General features: G+C 37.5%; 1 protein-coding gene across 5 annotated transcripts in view; it reads right to left on the reverse strand.

The window, feature by feature from the left end:
* The window catches only part of DMD (dystrophin), a 1,498,644-nt gene that overhangs the window by 28,422 nt on the left and 1,449,361 nt on the right, over nucleotides 1–20,861 (reverse strand). For 2 of the 5 annotated variants that reach the window (XM_077807212.1, XM_077807210.1), the window contains 7 exons: nucleotides 16,525–16,691; nucleotides 14,152–14,263; nucleotides 9,872–10,008; nucleotides 9,062–9,100; nucleotides 4,276–4,341; nucleotides 3,108–3,173; nucleotides 799–957 (listed from right to left, as the gene is read on the reverse strand). In XM_077807212.1, coding sequence (XP_077663338.1) covers nucleotides 799–957; nucleotides 3,108–3,173; nucleotides 4,276–4,341; nucleotides 9,062–9,100; nucleotides 9,872–10,008; nucleotides 14,152–14,263; nucleotides 16,525–16,691 — 746 coding nt within the window. The remainder of the gene's footprint in view (nucleotides 1–798; nucleotides 958–3,107; nucleotides 3,174–4,275; nucleotides 4,342–9,061; nucleotides 9,101–9,871; nucleotides 10,009–14,151; nucleotides 14,264–16,524; nucleotides 16,692–20,861) is intronic. The other 3 variants (XM_077807208.1, XM_077807211.1, XM_077807209.1) reach the window with 2 other exon arrangements.

Here is a 20,861-nt window from a genome sequence, read left to right on the forward strand (position 1 = left end):
TCATCCTGTACAAAGGTACTGCACAGTCATTTCACAGTTCCCTTGTCTTTTTAGAGTAGCAGCCGTGTTAGTCTGTATCCGCAAAAAGAAAAGGAGTACTTGTGGCACCTTAGAGGCTAACCAATTTATTTGCTGTAGCTCACAAAAGCTTATGCTCAAATAAATTCGTTAGTCTCTAAGGTGCCACAAGTCCTCCTTTTCTTTTTATCTTTTTAAAATCTTCTTTATATATCATTTTCTTCTCTCACCCATCTTCCTAGGGCAACTATACTATCCAGTTGATTATTTTCAAGAAAAATCTCTCTCCTCCAGGTGTCTATGGCAGAAAATGTACACAATCCTCTCTCATGTAATGGCTAATGCAAAATAAAGCAACACTGAAGAGTTATTTTGAAATACATGCTGATAAAAAGAACTCAGTACATTGTATACAAAGAAGAGTTACACAACACTGTTTACAGAACTTGTAATAAGCCACCCTATAATCACAAAATGAAGTGACCCATATTTTCCTTTGAAGTTTTATCATTATAAAGATTCTGCACAGAAGGGTAAACACAATAGTGCTGATTCATGATTGAATCAAAAGCATGAATGGGCCTATATTTATACCATTTTGTTCTATCATCTCTCTCATATCTAGCAGAAAGTGAGAGAGAAAACATATGCAGGAGATTTAATAGGAAAGCTTAATAAAACAGACATTCCAACAGGAGGTTTCCCAGCTTCACTTTTGCCCCTTTATGTGTGTGTATCATGTAGATGAAACTATGATAACAGCTGCAAAGTATATCTCACCTGTTTTCTTCCTCCAGATCTGCTAGGATTCTCTCTAGCTCACCTCTTTCTTCGCTCTCCAGGGAAATCAGAATCTGGGCAGGACTGCGAGGCTGACTCAGTGGGGATTCTTGGTTCAAACTTTGGCAGTAGTGCTGGATTAACAAATGCTCATCATCTCTGGAAAAACACAGCAACACCCCAAAAGCTGCTTTCTTCATCTTCATTTTTATCTTTGTGACTATTGATAGAAGGCAACTCATAGAAAAAAATCTCTTCCCTCTTGAAGAAATTCAGCTGGATTCATTGCAAGGAGCAGGGGATGAGTGAACTTGTAGTGAAATTTGTTCAAGTGATTACATTAATTCACTACATGCCTTCCCTCGTGCTCCATATACTTGGGATCCACCTCTGCCTCCCTCTTCTTCCTCAGGTGTTTCAAGCAAAGCTCTGGTACAGCTAAGGATCTTGGCCTTCATGTTTCACCTTGCTTCCATCCATCGCTTAACCTGACTTACTCACTCTTACATTAAAGAATCACCACCTTAGGCTACCTGCTATGCCATTGCACAAAAACTTGTGGAAGCAAGGCCAAAGCATTTATTTTTACTCATGCTCCTGTATACCAATTCTTCTTATACCTAGCCCTTTTTCTATTTATACTCTCCTTCCTTCCCCTTTTCCTTTATTGTATAGTTTAGTTTTACTAATATTTTTGCCAAATATTATAGATTTTTTTGTACTGCATGCACCTCACTGTTTTATGGTTTGAATTAATGAAGTTTTATGTATCCCATTTTAAGAAAAAATTTAAAGATTTTTTTCAGTAATTTTAATCTAGAGATTTATGCCAAATTCACTGGTTCATTGGAATTGCACTGATGATGTCAGTGGCCAACCAGGTCAGTTCACTTTCTTATAAAGTTTTTCTGACACACAAATTATGTTCACATTTACACATGCAGCCAGAGTGTTAACTTTCCGTTTTACTATCTATAAACAGGTTTATTATGGATGCAGTGATGTTGGGTACATGAAACTTTTCAGACATATAAAGCGAGAAGTTCCCTGTTAGCTACTTAAGGTAAAATATTCAAAAGCCCCTAAGGGCTTGTCTACACTTCTGGCTAAATTGGCACTGCTGCAATTGATGCAGTGGTGTCAATTTAGCAGGTCTGATAAAGAGAAGCTAAGTCGATGGCAGAGCAACTCCACCTCAAGAGGCAGAAGGTAAATCGGCAGGAGAGTGTCTCCGCTCGACATAGTGTGCTATAGACACCGCTGTAAATTGACCTAAGTTACGTCGACTTCAGTTATGTAACTAAAGTAGAATAACTCAGGTCAACTTACAGTCTTACTGTAGACCAGCCCTAACTAATTTAACAACCCAAGTCCCATTTTCAGATGTGACTTGAGCACTTAAAAGCTGAAGTCAGTTACATTTAGGCTCCTAAGTATCTGAATCTGTATTAGAAATAGAGCTTAGGTGCGTTTGAAATTTTTAACCTTTAATCAGTTCTCCCCTTTTGTTTTTATGCGTATTTCACAGAGCAACAGGGTGCAGAAAACCATCGACCCTCCCCTTTGTCCCTCCCCCCACAAGGAAAATGTGATAATAAAAGCACAAAATTTGCAGGGGGATTAAGTGTCAGGTGCAGATTATGAAACTACTTTTAACAAAACTGACTAGATTTCAAACTGGTTGCATCCTTGGTCCTTTAAGTATAAAGCAATATAATGACTATTTGTCAATGCATTTTTCCACATCCTGTCCAATCAAGGCTTTTGACGTTTAATATTTAATAACTAGCATGAGCTCACACTGCCGTTGCTTGAAGTATAATTTAATTATTTGTAGACGGACTCTTTTTAGTATGGCCCTGATGACCCCTCAAAAGGCTGCACTGACATTTCTAGCATCCAACATTTTTATCCACTTTTAAGTTTAAAGTTCACAGGAAAAGGGAAAACTTCAAACTACCAAGTAATACTTCATTTATGAGATACACTCTATGAGAGATTTTTTTTCAACGTATGATGTGAAATTTGTGTTGAAGACATAACACAGAACTACTTTTAAGTGTGATGACATTTCATCATCAGCTGCATATCTGCAGCTTTGAGTTATACATCATAAATCCAGGCTTTGGTATATATGGGGGTGGGCCATGAGAAGTCCACAACCAAACATACCACAATGAGATCACACAACAGTCAGATGTGAACAAGAAAATGTTGTGAACTCTGTATTATTGGTACTTTATTGCAAGGTGCCAAGCCTTTCCAAGCAAATGTCCATCAGAAATACTTCAGAGAGATAGTATACTTACATGCTCTCATTAGGAGAAATACTGTCATTTAGGTAAGATCCGTTGCTGTTCTCCATTTCTGCTAGCCTATGGAAAAATTGAAAGACTCAATAAAACCCATAAGTCTCACTGCAGATTTTTCTGGCTATAACTTTCCTGAAAACTTTAAAATATATAACATTTTGGTGACACAGTAGTCAAAATATTAGAGACCCTAAATTTGAAAACCTGGACAAATTTTCACTTGCTGCTAGTTAACAAATGGGATTGCAAGCAGCTGTCACAAGTAACTGCTTATTCATTATGAATGATCTATCTAAATTAATCTCTAAGTTACGTACAAATCCTCCTGGCTAAGCAGATTCTGCTACGAAAGAAAGGCCTTAAGATGCCATAGACTCTTCCACAAATTGTTCCATACCTGGTAATGTCATCACCAGAGCTGAAGTGACCTGTATGTTTCTAGTTTGTTGAGGACCTTTATTCCCTTTTGAATGCAACATATAATTTAGAAAACATCTAGCTTGATCTGATTTTTTTTTTCATTTGAGTATGTATTTTACACAGTATTTACCCCTGAAAATTCCCCTGCTGGGGGAAAAAATCACTTTGCATTGCAGATCTGAGCATTTGGTTTGTTTTTTAAGATAAAAGAGTACCTTAAAAGTCTTCTTAAAAGTGGATAAGTGAACTACAGCAGTGGTATATCATCATCCCCCTCCAAAACAGAGAAAGATACCTTTCCAAGTATTTCATAAGCTCAATTATTTAATTTTACAATGTTGGCTAAATGTATCCTTTGAGACTCATGTATTGGTAGCTAGAAGTTTTGGAAGGCTCTGCATTATACAGTAATACCAAGAATTCTAATTAAAATAAAACCCTATGTAAGCAGAACGCATAACTTAATAAAGACCCACACAGAACTTAAAGGCCAGTTTTAACCAAGTATATGCTTTGGATTTACCTATGTTAAGTGGCTCTTATTTACTCACCAATCATTGCATAGTAGTCTGGCATGCAAGTTAATTGGTAGGTGGTTAGCAGTGGTTAGAAGGTGATGTATAGTATCCACTCTAGGTATGTTCAATTATTAAATACCCTTATAATGATTGTTTCTCTTTTGTAGTGTATTTTTTTTAATGGTTGTTTCAAGAAAGATTTGCCTAGTGTCCAGGTGATCTCATACCTGCTAGCATAATGCTCAATGCGTGAATGAGTATCATCATGTGAAAGCTGAGGGGACGAGGCAGGCCTATAAGGCAGAAAACACTGATTAATCACAAATACCCCTTAAAAAGATAAAAATACACTTTGGTATGTCTATGCCCTCATGTTGCCATGGCTCACGGCTTCCATGGTTTATACAGTGTTTAATAAACAGAAAGCTATACTTGCAACCCATGATTTGTGTGCTTCCTTGATCCATCATTCAGAGTAGAATGTTTTGTAGCAGCATACGAAAGAGACTCAGTTCATTTGAACTTGATTTTTTATGATATATAAGCAAGAAGATTAATCTATTCCATGAGAGGTTTCTTTCAGAAGGATGTATAGATGAACTTCCTTCCCAATTTGCCAGCCTCCTTCATTCACCACGCTATTTCTCCTACTCTCCAGACGCACAGTCCAAACCTTGTAGAAAGTGTTTTATTTCTCTCCTTTCCTGTTTGAGATGTGTTTCTAGTCAAATTGTAGCAAGTCTCATTAAAAAAAAAAAGAAAAAAAAAGAGCTTCAAACCCCTGCATCCATGCCCAATCAGGAAGTTACCTCATGAGATATACAATGTTAAGTGTTGAGCCTAGTCAAAATACTTGTATAGGAGACTGCAAGAATTAGGGCCAGTGTTTTGGTGATGGTCCTCTTCCCACAGTTTCACTACCACCACAGTGTGGTATTAGGGGAATTGTAATGTGGGACCTCCCCAACTTTTGATCATTACAAACTGAACTCCTGTTCACATTTCTGAACGGAAGAATCCCTGTGACTTTTCAAAAGAATAAGTTTGCCTCAGGGCTTTCTACAATTGAAAGTTGTGCCGGTAGTACTAAGTCGATTACAGGGGCATGTTTTAGTGATAGGGTAATATCAGCCTAAAGGTGCCATATACCAGCAGAACTTATTCTCCTTCCCAAATGGAAATAGCTATTCTAATATAAAGCATCTTTATACTGGTATAACAGCATCTACACCACAGGGTTGGACCAGTAATTATACTGTTACAGGTAAACTGGTATAACTTTCTAGAGTAAACAAGGCCTTAGAATCTTAGAAAAAATACACAAGTTGGAATTTGGCTATCTAAAATCCTTTAAAAAAAAAGTTTTGGTAGATGAAATGCTTTCACTTATTAGTTTCTAACTGTTATGCAGTGTTACTGGTACAGTCCAAGAGAGACTGTGTTCAACTCCAGAATGGTTGCATTTCAGTGGCAGATGAAACAATTCTTATGCTACAAGTTATAATGGTACGTAGTGCTGTTGTATTAGGGGCGTGATGATCCTACAAAGCATAGGATGATTATACATTTCTGGTCATATTCCGGTTTTTAAAGCAGTTTGCGAAGTGCTTTAGAAAAATAGGCTTCTTCTGAATTCACAGAGCTATATACTGTACATTTAGAAGTCATTATCGTTGATGCTTTTTCTCATAGACTAGAAAAGCTTTTTCTGTGGGATACTTATAGGTCAATTATCATGAATCGCATTTTTCTGAGACAAGGTTTGGCATTGTCAAGCCCACATTTATGAACCATGCTTTTAGATATCACCGTACACAAATCAGTGGATAAATATTCTATGTACTACATTGAAGTATTCAATACTAACTCCCAAAGATATTCTTGGAAGATAGGCAATTAATTGTAACCAGATATCCTGATTTGCATGGAACTCCTCTAAAACTGGAGGTAACCCAGAATAATGTAGATCAGGGCACTTTCAAAATCTGTGCTAGTAGGCATTTACTATTAATAATAACTTTAAGATTTTGCTATTTAGCAGATATCTCCCAATTTCTATATTCTTGACATTCAGAGCCTGACTGCATCTTCTGATCAGAAATTAAATTGCATCTTTAAAGGAGAGCAGGGAGTGCTTCCTGTGCACCTTGAACTAACATACATAGTGATAATGACATTGAAACTTGAGCATAAATCTGAAATATATATTTTACTATTACAAGAGAGGAAATAGGTCAAAATAATTTCACAAAATAAATAAAAAATAACTGGCATAGTCCAAAATGCTATTATTTCTCATTTTAAGCAATCTCCCCCCTCAAAAAGATTTAATGCATCACAAAGCCTCTGTTTCTGACCACTTTTTCCTTCATGAACTAGTTCTGCTACCAGCTCTATCCCACTCTCCAAAACGTTTTAAAGATTTCTCTGGAAACTCCTGAAATAGGGCTTTGGCTTTTTGTGCAGTATCACCAAAACAACCCAGCCCAGCCTCGATTCCTTCCTTCCTATTATTATTATTATTTTAAGAGAACATTGCAATTTTGTTTAAAGACAGCACAGTATTGGACAACTTGATAAAACTGGCTATGTGGACGTGCCAACTACAGGCAGAAGACACCTAAATGAGTCCATGAGTAAGTTAGATTTAGCAGCTTCATAGAAGTTTATTTCCTTTGGTTCCTTAGCAGAAGTAACCAAGACGTAGTCAGTTTGAATAGCAAATTAATGAATCGGTAGTAAGGCTAAGGGACATGGCAAATGTTTAACAGAGGCAAACATTTTTAAATAAAACATCATTGATAAATTTTTCAAAGCGGTGTCCGCAGTAATAACCCTGAGTCTCCTACTAAAGCCAAGTGAGAGCTGAGTAGCTAAGACATCATGTTATAATGCCTTTACCCTCTGTAGAAAATTAGGTAATGATACCCAGCAATGTGTTTTGAAATTAACTATTCAGCTCCTCAGGTCAAGGGTTCTTGAAAGTAAAGAATCAAGAAAGTGTTTCTTAGTGACAGATTCCCAGTTCAGTACTATCAAGTGATTACAACAGAAATCATAATTACATTATAGAATGTATGAGTTGCCTCTGTAATGCTTGGCAACTACAGAGTATCTGCAAAATATCCACCCCACCCATAAGCAGTCTGAACCAGTGCTAAGAAGCCTCACACTTTAACATATTTTTATAAACAATGCCAGCCCCAAATATCATGATGTCCACCTAATCAGCATATTCTCAGTGCTGTAATGGAATTCCTAGATGATTCACATTTAGGCCAGAGCACTTTGGAGACTGATAGAAAACTGATACTGAAGACCCAGAACCAGGGCTCTAGGCGTGGGAGAGAGTTGTCCGATAAGCAGAATGTGGTCAGATAGTTAGTTAAATGCTTTCAGAGTTATGATCTGTATTATGATGATGAAGGATTCCATTCCTAAAATGGGTGAAATAGGGAAATTTGGAAGAATTTCGCTCCTTAAACCTATTTAGCCATGATCTCTATAGTGGTTTCTGATGTATCATGTGTAAGTTAAACTCTTTGAGCCAATAACCAAATTTCCTACCGTTGGTATAAAGCTCTTAGTGTAGCATGTCACAAAGTTATTAGTATAAGTAATCTGTGGGCACCATGCCTTAAAAACAAATGTTATACAAGCTTATTTGTGACTATGTTAGACACAGCAACAACATTCTGTATCACCCAAGCTTTTATTTTATGAGTTTTTGATTTTTAACTTTTTCTTGTCAAAGATCTAACTGTGTTTTAAAGAGTCAGTAATCTGGGTCTATGTATTTCGATAGACAGTGTGCTTAAATTACCAATGGGTGCATTTATAGGAGAAACCATTTTACAAACACAATGCACATAACTCCAAAGCCCTCTGCTACACTTTAGTTCCAAGCTTTGTTGATATTCTTACTAAGCTGAGTGTTAACCACATGCACTTTGCAACAACATGCAGATTTCTTGGCATCTTAAAATCAGCCTTCTAGAGAAAGAGTGCTCCATCTGTCTTCACGACAATCTATGCTGTGTGTGAAAATTATAAATCAATATTCCAATGTATATATTTTGCTGTTGCTTATTCTAATAATAGTTCATAGTAAGTGACATGTAGGTCACACATTTTAAAACATATATGCTAACAATAGTAAAAACATTTTTATCTTCCCTAATATTTTATGGTTCTCTCTTCACTGATATTCACCTGTGAGTGAATTAAGAATTAAAAGTAACCTTAATTTACACTAGTCTAAAATTAGCACTGTCATGTGGTAGCAAACGCCAGAGTGACAATTATAAATCTGTCGTTCATCTGATGCTCCTACTACTACGATAAGATGAAACATGTGCAGAGATGGTGCATGTATGAAAAATCAGTTTACAGCTGAGAAATCTTATTGGTTTTGTTTCTGAAAAGCATATAAAACTTTCCACAGTATTTTTAGAACTCTAAGACCCAACGCCCTATCTCAAGGTCTCCTCAGAATACCTTCTAAAACAAAAGAGACTGTAATAAAATATCCAATGAATTGTTGATTATCATGGGGATGGCGTGGGGAGGGGTTGTGTATGTGTGCATGAGACTGTAAGTAAAACTTTAAATGATGGTCTTAACTGCAAGACCACTGTCATCTCTGAAATTTTTGAAAAACCGTAACTTTCAGTGTATATCATCTGAAATACATTTAGTTTACAATCAAGGAGTCTGCTCTTATTCAGAAATGACACACTCTCAGAAGCATTAGTAGGACTGTGCACCAAAATCCCTATTAATCAGATGAGAATACACCCTCCGGAGAGAGTATACGGTATACATTTCACGATGCCTGGGAAACCCTGGTGTTATCCCATTCTACCGATCTGGAATAAAAATTATTCTCTCAGAAAGGCTATCAAGAAAAAAAAAAACAAAGAAGGAAATGAACATATGTAAAAACTAAACAAAAACAAAACAAAGAAGTGAGGGAACGCAGCTGCAGCAGCACACTTCAGCAAAAGTACTCACGCAGAATCTACTGGCCAGAAGTTGATCAGAGTAACAGGACTGCAAGACAAAAAATGAGGAGGTGAAGAGAGGGAGGCAGAAAAACTCAGCAGCAAAATAATTACAGAAAGATTAAAAAAAACACAACAACTGAAAAACAGAAAATCCAACAGACCAACGTGAATGACCATGAAAAGCATCTAACCAAAAGCTGGGAAATAAAATCAAAATATTAATTAAAAGAAAAAGAGAGATAACAAGCTGTTGTGCAACTGCCATTAAACAGCTAATTATCATAAACTTGTGGTAAAGTTAAAAGAAGGTAAGGCCACTCATTGATCCATTAGCAGCATCGCTAGTTTTTTTTGGTTGCTTGTTTTTAAATACAATGAGTTTAAGTCATTTTGTGTGACCACATCCATGGGTAGAGAAAAGAGAAAGCTAGGCTGTGGCAATCAAATTAAAAAATAAACAGAAGACCTCACTAAAGAGATAGCGCCTTTTGGAAGAAAGTCAAAATGTAATGCTAAGATTGCTAGTTTCCAAATTACCTTATCCATTTTAAGGCCTTACAAGAAAATCAATGCAGTAGGAGGTATTTTTCTTTTGCTAATTGAAGTTTAAAGTATTGTAAGGATAGGTGAAAAAAGTTGAAAGAAATGGCAATTGAAATGTCAGCTTGTGTTTTCCTTTCAGCCATAGTAAACAAAAATGAAAGAAATAAAAAGAGGCTTTACTCATTAAGGAAGTGAAGGGAGTTGGTGCCAGCTGGGAGCTCGAGGAGCATATCAAATGATATACTACTTATTTGCTTTAGCGCTAGCTACTCACGTTTCCATGTTGTCTCCCTCCAAGACAGTTTGCACAGGCAGATAGCCCATTCTTGGGTGCTTTGCAAAATACCGTTTTGTTCGGAATTTGTTTTTCAGTACCTTGGCAAAGTCGCGGACATCTTCTCCTGAAGTTGTCTGAAAGCAACATCACAATGAAATCACCCTCTAATTATTATTGTCGCTGATCATCTTTTCTTCTGCTAGATCATTTGACATAGTACATGAGAACACAGCACAGAGGCACCTAATGATTTGACCTTTGGAACATCAAAAACTGCATACACTTATCATTGTAGATATAAAGTATTTCCCAAACAACGTGAGGTATGTTACTATTTGCCAAATATATAAAACCAACCAAGTTCTAGTCTTTGAACTCCCGTGTTCTGTGATAATAGGCTTGTCCCTCTTCTCAAGGGATCTGAGGCAGACAATCAATCAGAAGATGAAATCCCAGAGTTTCTGTTTTGCCTTGATACCGAGCAGGCAAAGGCTTTGACTGGGCACGGCTCAAATATTAAAATTTAGCTGAAAAAATAGGATATGCAGCAAGTGTGAGACCTGGTAATGACTTCCTGATAAGCCAGCATTCTGAGTCTTCACACTCTCAATGAGCACCTTTTGTTTACTATTTCAGTGACTGCAGAGTCTATGAAAGTTGTCACAATCTTCCCAAAAGAGTTTTCCCTATTCAGCCTTCTCTGCCCTCACTGTTTTATTTTTCTTTACATAAAAAGGTTAGAGTTGCGGAAAACTCTGGGATGGGCTGTTTCTCCTTTTGCTTGTTCAACTCAGAGTTAGTAGGCATTTAGAACAACTTTGGGCCCAAGCATAGCCTACTCAAACTGCTCTAACCCTTTGCCTGAACTTAGGTCCTTCTCTCCCATCTAAGCCACCTAAAAGTACAAAAGAAACAACAGCAAATTAAGCCAAGCCCAAAAGAAATCAAAACAAGTCTACCAGAGAGACTTAAAAGGGAGGAACTAGGGACCTTCTCTTCTCGTAAGTCTGATAAAGTATCAGATGACCCTTCTCTGATGAATTTTAATGGAGGACTTGAGTTACTTTTTAAAATCTGTACCCAAGTTCTTACACCTCACGGAGGAACTAGGTTCTGCAATACTGCAATCCTACAATAAATTAATTTCTTTCCTGACTCACATAAGGATGGTCCTTCCCTGGTATATCTAATTTGGCAGAAAGAAATGAGGTAAAGTTAGTTTGCTTTTAGTTGTATAATAAGAAATATGCCTCCTATTTAGAGAGGAATGAGTTGCTAGGTTCTAGCCTTTAAACTGTCACAATGCTGCTGGTTTTTGCCTGTCCCTGTCCTTTGAAACTGGGTTGAAAATGCCCTCATTAAGACTAACAAAAGCACTTCTCTACTGAAGCTGCTCTTCTGCATGGGGTGGAAAAGAATTCTCCCTTTCTTTTGAGGTCAGTCCATCCTGTGGAAAAACTCGATGTGATTCCTGCCTGGCAGACTAGGAAAGTAGTTGAATAGTATCTCAACCTCCAGTTTTTTTTCAACAAAAGTATCTTTGTTGGTGAGTGGAAGCCAAACCATCACTTTGCCAATTTCTGTAGCTGGTACAGAAATCCTCAGGCAACAGATATTCTTAGTTTAGTTCTACACTAAAAAAAAAAAAAAAAAATCAAGGAATTGCCTTGCCTTTATTCTGACTCAACCCTCTTGAGGAGAGGAGAAGCTGTTGCGTTGTTTGGACCTGGTAGGAATTCTCAAGTTCTTCTTGAATAGGACTAAAAATCACAGATTCTCAAGTTTCTTGTTTGATATGTGGAAAATCCACCACACACTCCACTGTTAGTTGGACACATTCAGGTATTTTGGAAGCTTACAACAAAGAAGGCAGTCTTGGCCGACTGACAGTTAAATTGTCTATAAGGGTGACGGCTTTCTCTTGGGCTGAGACAGCAAATACTTTGGTGCTTAAAATCTTGTAGAGGGGGCCACTGTAACTCTTCTTGTTCATTTTCAAATCATTACATTCTAGACACTGAGGACTCAGTGATACAGTACTTAGAGGGTTATTTTTCAGTTAAAAAAACAGCTCAGAGACTTTTGGCACTACCTGCTCACATTTTTTCCAGTTTAATCCTCTCCTAAGTCAGCTCACTGCTGGTTCAGCTATGCACAACTAATTAGTATGGATTGCTGGAGCTCAGAAATAAAGAAGATTTTTACTATCTGTGAAATGGGTTCTTAAGACTGAGCTCAGCAATCTGCATGCACTCTCGGTTTTCTGTTTTTCATTATTTTGCCTGTTATTAATGTGAATTTCTTATATTTCTATGGAAAAGTGTACCGGGTCCTATAATAGACTCAAAGGAGTGACATTGTGAGTGGGAGACTCTTATTCTTATTGTTTCATTTACCTTCAAATCAGTTGAGGGACAGAAATTCCCATTAGTTAGAGCTCTGTTGCCAAAACGCATCATTCAGGTAAAAATGGTGGTAGCAGAGGTGTTACTCTGTGTACAGTATACATTTTTCATGAAGTCTTTGCTTCATTTGCTAGGACAATAAAGGTGGCAAGAAGAAACAATAACCTATAACTACAGTTGTGAGGAATGCACAAATGTGCTCTATGAATCTGAAGATTACAGTTTTTCTAGCAATGCTTACAGTAGAATAATCATTTCAGATTTGTCTGAGCTGTTCTAGACTTTCCCTCTGAAATGAGCAACAGTTCAACACATCATCATTTCCAGTAATCTCAGTCAATGAAGAAAGGGCAGGAAAGGATAAAGCATATGGAGAGTTTTGGTGAAAAGCTGTCAGAAGCAAATGTATTGTACTTGCAGAGATTCACTCCAGGCAGTGCCATATCCTCCAATACACAGTGAACTGAATGTTTTAGAAGGTATTATGCATGTCATAAATAAAATAATGGTTGAAGTCCAAAACAAATAATGCTGCAATGAAAATATATCATAAAAATGGACAGAAACTTTATTCTTGACACATCATAACATCTTAGGGTATATATTTTCTTCTTGTTTTTTGTTGTTGTTTTGTTTTTTAACTCCCCATTCATTGAGACAAGCTTACAACCCTTACTGTACCTTCCACATGTCCCTTAGTCTGCATACAAATTAGATACAAACATTTTTAGTTTCCTAGTTGGCTATGTATTATTTTGATGGTTTTATTTTAAACAATTACATTTGACTAGTAGACAAAAATACAGGATCTTGTGATCAGTGCTAAGCCACATTATAAACTGGAAGCCAGATTGTGAGATGCATCAAAACTGCACAAAATGCAGGTTGCTGGGTCTGCAAACACGGCTTAAAACTCAGTATAGTGGCAATCCTTCTGCACCACATAAGAGCGCTCTGATTTACACACAGCTACAATGGACCCATGGAGCCAAAAATACAGTTGAGAAGTGGTGTGGTACAGGATGATCTTACCTCTTCCACATTTTCCTCTTACAGGGGAAGGTAAAGAGCTGCCTTGTCTGCTCTATGCCATGGGAGAATCATCTTTACATGAATAATCCTCCCTGGACCAGTTAAAGAGGGTTTAGGGCCAGATAACATGAATGGTGAAGCACAAAGCACAGGCATTGCACTGGAAAATATGGCTCTTGGTCTCCAGATGTGAAAATCCAGTTTGCTATTCTTAAGTACCTCCTAGATCTTTACATATCACTATATCATCTTACAACAAAACACCACCGCTAGTATGCTGAGAATAATTTTGCATCTGAAGAGACAGTCATGACCAAACCAACATTTGACACCATCTGTCAAAACAGCTATCACATTAAACTAATTCTATTAGTGACTGCTCTTTCAGTACAGAGCTTATTACATGCTTATAGTACACTGGAAAAAAGAATGGGGGTGCTGCCTTGGGAGGGCCCTCATTGATATACTGTGAGTTGATTTCCCCCCTCTCCCCAGGATACAAATAGATTTTTCAAGAATCCTAGTCTTACCGTAGAATATATAAAATCAATTATTTAACACTGAGCACAGAATCAATTAGCATATAATGAATGATTTTGATATAGCGTTGTATAAACAATGAAAGGCAGTAAACCTTAACTCCCAGTTACTTCAAACCATTACTGCTATTCCTCACTGTGCATTTCAAAATGCTAGGCTGTAAAGACAGGGGTGTATAAAAGGTGACTTAATTACCGAAAGAAGTCCTGCACAAATGCTCTGTTAGCTTGCACATAGCAACTGAAGCTTATTACTTCTACATAATAATCAACATTAAGCATCACTGAGGCAGATACCTACCGGTGTGCAGTATTCCACCATTGGATAGTGCATTTTATGGCCTTTTGCCACTCGGCCAGAAAAGAAACAGCTTTGGCAGATGTCATAGTTAAAGTGCTTTAAGCTTCTGTACCTGATGGAGGGAGGAAAAAATTGCCTTTAGAGCTTCATAGCGTATCATAATTGAATTTTGTTTCAATTTGTAAAGTAGTTTCCTTTGCTAATAGCTCCTTTCCCCCCAAGATAGCCTTGGCTGTACACAATGCACTGTACAGTAAGCATAGTAAAATGTTTGTTATTGGCCCTATATGGCAAACAATTTGAAGCAAGGTGATTATAAAATTATGTATACATTTGCAAAAAAACAGAATCACAAAAATTATAGTAATTACAGGATAATGCTGGGAAAGCACATATGCCAAAGGAAAACCGAACCAATGTCTTTAAAAAAAATATACAAAATGTACCCGCACATTTCTGATAAGCTGAAATTAATGTCAGTTATTTTTATCCCTCCTACCCTTCCTGTCATCACACCTCCTAACCAAATAAATTCAACTAAAAATGCCCCTCAAATAACCCCAGGAAGCTCTGTTGCATTCTGCACATTAAATAGCAATATGTTTGAGTTCTGTCTAGTTTCTTTATTATTATAGCTTGCACGTATGAAGAGCCTTCAAATTAAAGGATCTCAATGCACATTTACAAACATACATTTAGCCTCAACACCTATTATTTCTGTTATATTGCAGTGTGGGAAGGAGCCAGGAACACAAAGTCTGTGTTGTTTTAAGAGGTTCATTAGCAATCACTTCAAGTGAGAGAGTTAACAGCACTGTTTCTAGATGCTGTCAGTCCCACAGTTATTAACTCTCTCAATGCCTTCCAACACAACGTGTATTTTGAAGAAGTGAAAACTGAGGCGCACACACACTATCTAAGCATAATTTACATACCACAGTAATAGATGCCCTGGAAATACTTGAGATATACTAGAGAGATATACTATAGATTAGATTTGATGCACACATGTAGCCAAGATCTGCTCACTCCCAGTCCAGTGCCTTAACCAGAAGGCTATCCAGTCCCCTGACAGCCCTTGCTCACAACAATAGCACCCTTTGACTTTGTTTGAATAATTATGGAGACAAAGTTAAGTAAATAGGCATTTTATTATATTGCATTTGGGAATAGGAAAGTATAGAAAACTTTCTAGATGTAGTAACCTACTCGCAAGCTCATCCCCTCAGTCAATAAAGTTTACCATCTCCAAGTTGAAATATGCATTGGGAGTAAAGGCATGAGGAGATTAATTCAGATAGCAAGGGAACTGATACAATGATAAAAAACCAGGGATTTTTTAATATTTAAAAAAGCACTTCCTCCAGCTACCAGGGGGAAAAGTGAGAAGAAAGTGAGACACCTTCCCACTGCATCTCCACCTAAAGTCATCATTCAAACCCTCAAATGTAGAGAGAAATGACGACATCTTTATATGAATGCTGCCTGCCCTCTGTTGAATATCTGGGCTTTAGAAATAGCATTATAAAAAGCTCTTTGTAAACAGCACGATACCCAGAAGTATAAATATCAATGGTAAAAAAGACCATAATGAATAAAAACCACACAAACCATACAAAGCAGCTATTAGGAAACAAAGTGATAAAACAAGTCTAAGCATAATTGAAAGCGAGCATTTACTTAGCAGTTAAGTGGATTCTGAACAGGCATACCAATACATAGCCATTTTACAACACAGTGGTTTTATTCATTGCTATAGTAACCACGGGGTTCATCCAGATATTTAAATCCATCAGCAACATTTCAGAATCAAGAACTTCTGATTATTGTTAAATAAGAGATGTTTACAGAAAATAGGCTGAGTAGATTCTGTCGAAGGCAAGGCAACGATCATAATATAACAGTATTTCTACCACCAATTAAACTCTCTTTCTCCAAAAAATATATAAATAGCCCTGGATTTTTGTACTTCTGTAATTTTTTTTCTGTTCATTTGCATGCTTTTAGATTATCATGGAAAGCAATTCATTAGGATCCAATCCAGAAAACATAATCATGTTTACAGAATAGATGGAATATAAAGTAAATTCTATAGTTACTAGGACAATCCACCAGTCCTTTGGTAGGGGAGGAGCAGGACTGACAGGAATAGAAGCATTTGATTTGAATTGTCTCCCCCCACTCAATACTGTTGTGCTCAATTCATGGATATAGTTCTCCCTGTAGGATAGCAGTACTTGCTTTTTTGTTTATTTTTTATATTTGCTAAATCAAAGGAATAAAAACAGAAACATTTTCTTCTGGGTAAGAGATATACATCTTAGCATGCTAAGCAGCTTTAAGTATTGTAGCAGAAGGGGTATTATTTTGTACCTGAATCCAATAATGGGACACTCCTTACAGATGTTACACTTAGCTTGGTGTTTGGCAGTTTCAGCAGCAGCCACCCTGTGCAACACTGGCAGCCATACCATGGACTGTGGTTCCAGCCTCATCCAATCCAAGAACAGGGCTGCTTCAATTTCTGGCTTGTTATTGGCCTGTGAGAAAGGGTGAATAAACACAAGGACTTAGCAAAGAACAGCGTCCTGATGACTTCCTGTCCAACCCACCAGCTTCCTGCCTCCTCACCCCTTACCTCGTCACTGAGCCTTCAATCTTGGTCAACTCTCCCATGCACCAACCCTAAATGCCACTTCCAGGATCTTCTTCTCAAGAGGCACTGCTCAGTTTCCTGAATAATGTGTTACCTCATTCTGAACTCCACTTCATTCCCTTTAACATCTCTAACTTTTCTGTGGCACATTTATGAGCTCCAACCCATTGACATTTCTGTGCTCTCATCACTCTTCTCGTCTCCTTTACCGGCTATATATAGAGGATTGTCTGAGCTCCACTCATTCTTCCATCTGTGCCTCTTTTGTCCCTTTCTCCCATCACATCATGCTTCCTAACGACCCCTAGCATTGGCTCATACCCAACATCCTCTTCCTCCATTCCTAGACCTGTGCCACTGATCTCCACTGGAGAAAATCCAAGGACCACATGATCTTCCTCCACTCCAGATCTGTCCACTTCTCCTTCAGTACTGCCATCTTCTTGGCTAAACAACTCTTCTTCTCTCTCACTGAGTCCTAGATTAAAAACCCTATAGCTTAATCACTACCTTTCAGTACCTCTCTAAGTCCCTTTTCTCCACCATGAACACTTTCTTCGCTTCCCAGCATCTGATTTCCTCAAATTCCCTATATTCTCTCTCAACTCCTGACACAAATTCGGAGATCACTTCTCTATATCCAAACACCTCCACCTATTCACTTGACCCCATTGCTAGACAAATCTTGGAGTCCATAATCCCATTCATATCTTTCTTGACCTCTCTGCCACTTCAGGTCCTAGTCCAGCAAAGCATTAAAATATGTGCTTAACGTTAAGCAAAAGTAGTCCCATCAAATCGAGTACTTAACTAGGTAACTAGATCAGGGCCTATGACAACACAGAACATCTATTTCATGACACTATCCTCTCCTGGTTCTTTTCATATCTTTCCAATATTTCTTCATTCTTTTTTCCCCCATTCCTCTTTTGCAGAAGTCTCATAGGTCCCTTGGATGTCTCTCTTCCTTTCACATCTTATCTGCTTACATGATTCTAACTACCATCTCTTACAGTGATTACTCATACATCTAATTCTGCACTCTTTCCCCGTCTTCCTGCATGGAGACCTGCAATCTAGTTTGTCTTTCTGACATTGCTTGGATATTTCGCCAACAATTTCAGTTTACCACAGTTAAATCTGAGTTTCTTATTTTTTCACCATTAGGAATTTATTTTTTTATTTTTTTCTCCTTCCCTTGTCTGCTTTCCCCATTCTTAATAGCTATCGACAAAATTACCATCTTCTTTGTCTCACAGGCTTGCAACATGAGAATCATCTTTGACTGCCCCTTCTCAAGTTTCCTGTATGTCCAGCACATACTCACATTTTGTGATTTCTTCATCAACAGCATTTTGAATGTTCAGCCCCATTTTTTAAAGACAGGGGTAGTCAAAAGGTGGACCAGGGGCCAAATGCGGACCACCGGACACTTTTGAATGGACCGCAAAATCTTTTTATTTCTTTATTATCATTGTTGTTATTTCTGTATTTTCTTCTTTGGAGTTTGGACCTTGACTATACCTTGACCAAGAAATTTGGACCTTGACAAAAAATAATTGATTACCTGTGTTCTAAGATCCCACAGCTAAAGCCAGCCCAGGCCTTGGATATCTCATGCCTTGATTACTTCAACCCACTCTTCTCTTCAGCCTCCCTGATTCTCATATTGCTTTTCCTTCCTGATGCATCCAAAGGTAAACCATTAAAATGACTTTTTGAATCTGACACTGACAATGTAACTCCCCAACCTCTTTGAATTCCTCTGTAAACTTCCCTTTCCCACTACATCATATTTAAATTTCTTGTACTTATCTTAAAGGCCTACACAACTTTGACTTGGACTACATATTGGGAGTTTAGTTGTCTCATCTCCTCCACTCTGCCAAGAATACCAACTTGGATGTCCCAATAATCACCTTCAAGCAATCCTGTTTCTGTGCGTTTCCTCCCGCCCCCGCTATGGTGTCCCTTATATAGTGGATGTTATCCCCAGTAGTTTGGATATTCATTCAAATCCTTCCCAATGAAATGAGTGAGTAGCTAATAATTATAATTTTAAAAAATTTCCAAACCCTAGTTATTGTCTACTCGGGATTTCCAGTACATCCCTGTCGTCTCTGTTGTGTCTGCCTTTTATATTTTAAAGGCCCACAGAGCAAGCATTGTCTTCATTTTGTGGCACCAAACAGACACTACATAATTAAATAAATTTATTTAAACAATAATAAATATTAACTTTCAGTGCTAGTGCTTCTCTCTTTTGTTCAAGATTCAGAGTATCTTTACAATATCACCTGATGCTTCTCAATTTAGTAGCACCCCAGTCTGATCAGCTAACAGAGGGAACAGTGACACAAATTTTGGTGGGAAAAACCTCTAAATTAGTTAAAAATACAGGGATGCAGAGAGAGGAGGAGGGGGAAAAACAACTCAAGTTGCTTTGTTTTTTTAACACTGTTTACAACTTTGGTCACCTAATTAACTGTCAATAATTGGAGATGGAATAAGAAGTCAAAAGGTGCCCAGAGTGACATCCTCCTTACTCTTCCCAAAAATATCCTCTGAATAATGCATTCCTTTAACTTTGACTTAAAACACTGCATCAGTTGGATTAATTAGAATAAAGGCTTTGTTTGTTTTTTTCTTGGGATTTTTATGCTAATTTGGGAAATGGTCAGAAAATGTAAGGGTTCCACTGGCTGCTTTGTAAAACCCAGTCTAAATGGGTTTCCAATATTGTAATAATATTAGAAAACAATAGAGGTTTCATTTTTTTATACATCTCTTGTATGAAATTAGAATAATCTTGTTTGATGCACTGCAATACATCCAATGGATTGTGCATTAAACCCACTTTGTCTGACCTTCATTTTTCTTAGCTATAGTATTTTTAAAAGGAAACACTCATTGGAGCAAAGAGAACACAAAAGACATCACAATAGAAAAAGTATAACCACCACAGTAACAATCACATCTTTAATTCAATAATTTGCTGACTATGTTCAGAATGATGCCCATTGTCTTTCACTGAAGAATCTCAAAGCACTTTACAAACATCAATTAATTCGACATCCCTGTGAGGTGGGGCACAAACCATTATTACCGTGTCCCCATTTTAAGACAGAGTAATTGGAGCACAGAGAGGTCAAGTGACTTACTCCTGAGGTCACTCAATGAGTCAGTGTCGGTCAAGAACTGAACTGCTGAGTCATCACTCCCACTTATGCTCTAACTACTAGACAATACTCTCTACGCTCATCCCAGACATTCTCTGTGTTCCAAAGTATTGCTGGAGTATCTGTTTAAAATGCTATTTCTAGTACAAAAAGATGAATTCTGTATTGAAATGCTGCAGTGTGTGTTGCAGACAGAATAAAAATGAGCAACCCAAAGCATTAGCCCATCCTTTTGTAGTTGCTTTAAGTTTGCAGGAAAAAAGTTGCTCTAAAGAAACACCTCCTGTAACATTCAAAAATCCATTTTAAATCTGCAGTCACTGTTGATTGCTAATGGTCCTAAAAGCGGACTACCCACCTATTTGGTATACAGCTCATACAAAACCTGTGCTTTGGGAGATTAGCTGCATTAAAATGTTTCAAAACTGGTTATGAATTACATTACATGAAGATTTAAAGCCACATGGAGAAAAGCTGGTCAGGGTCAGACAGTATAGGACAGACAGTTCTTGACTGTTCCCTGAGCTGCTATTACATTTTCTTTAATAACCTCTAAATCCAGTAAAGGCAGCAGCTGAAGATTTTACATAAGGGAAAAAGTCTGCATTCAGACAGAACATATCAGAAGTAACAAGAGCAGGCTGTAAGGAATATTAATGATTCTTTTCTTCAACACATTTCTATGGAACTCCCAATTTTTATGGTAACAACAGAGTGAATCATAAAGCAAAATTCATAAAGCCTTTCCCAGTTTACAAATAACAATTTGTTATGGAGGGATATTCAAATTCATTATACTTCAGACATCTGTTTTTCTGCATTTGTTTGCCAAAAAACAATTGAAAGGAGGGGGAGCAGGGTAATTTTTTGCATCT

The sequence above is a fragment of the Eretmochelys imbricata genome, chromosome 1 (genome assembly GCF_965152235.1).
Source record: "Eretmochelys imbricata isolate rEreImb1 chromosome 1, rEreImb1.hap1, whole genome shotgun sequence".
Lineage (NCBI taxonomy): Eukaryota > Metazoa > Chordata > Testudines > Cheloniidae > Eretmochelys > Eretmochelys imbricata.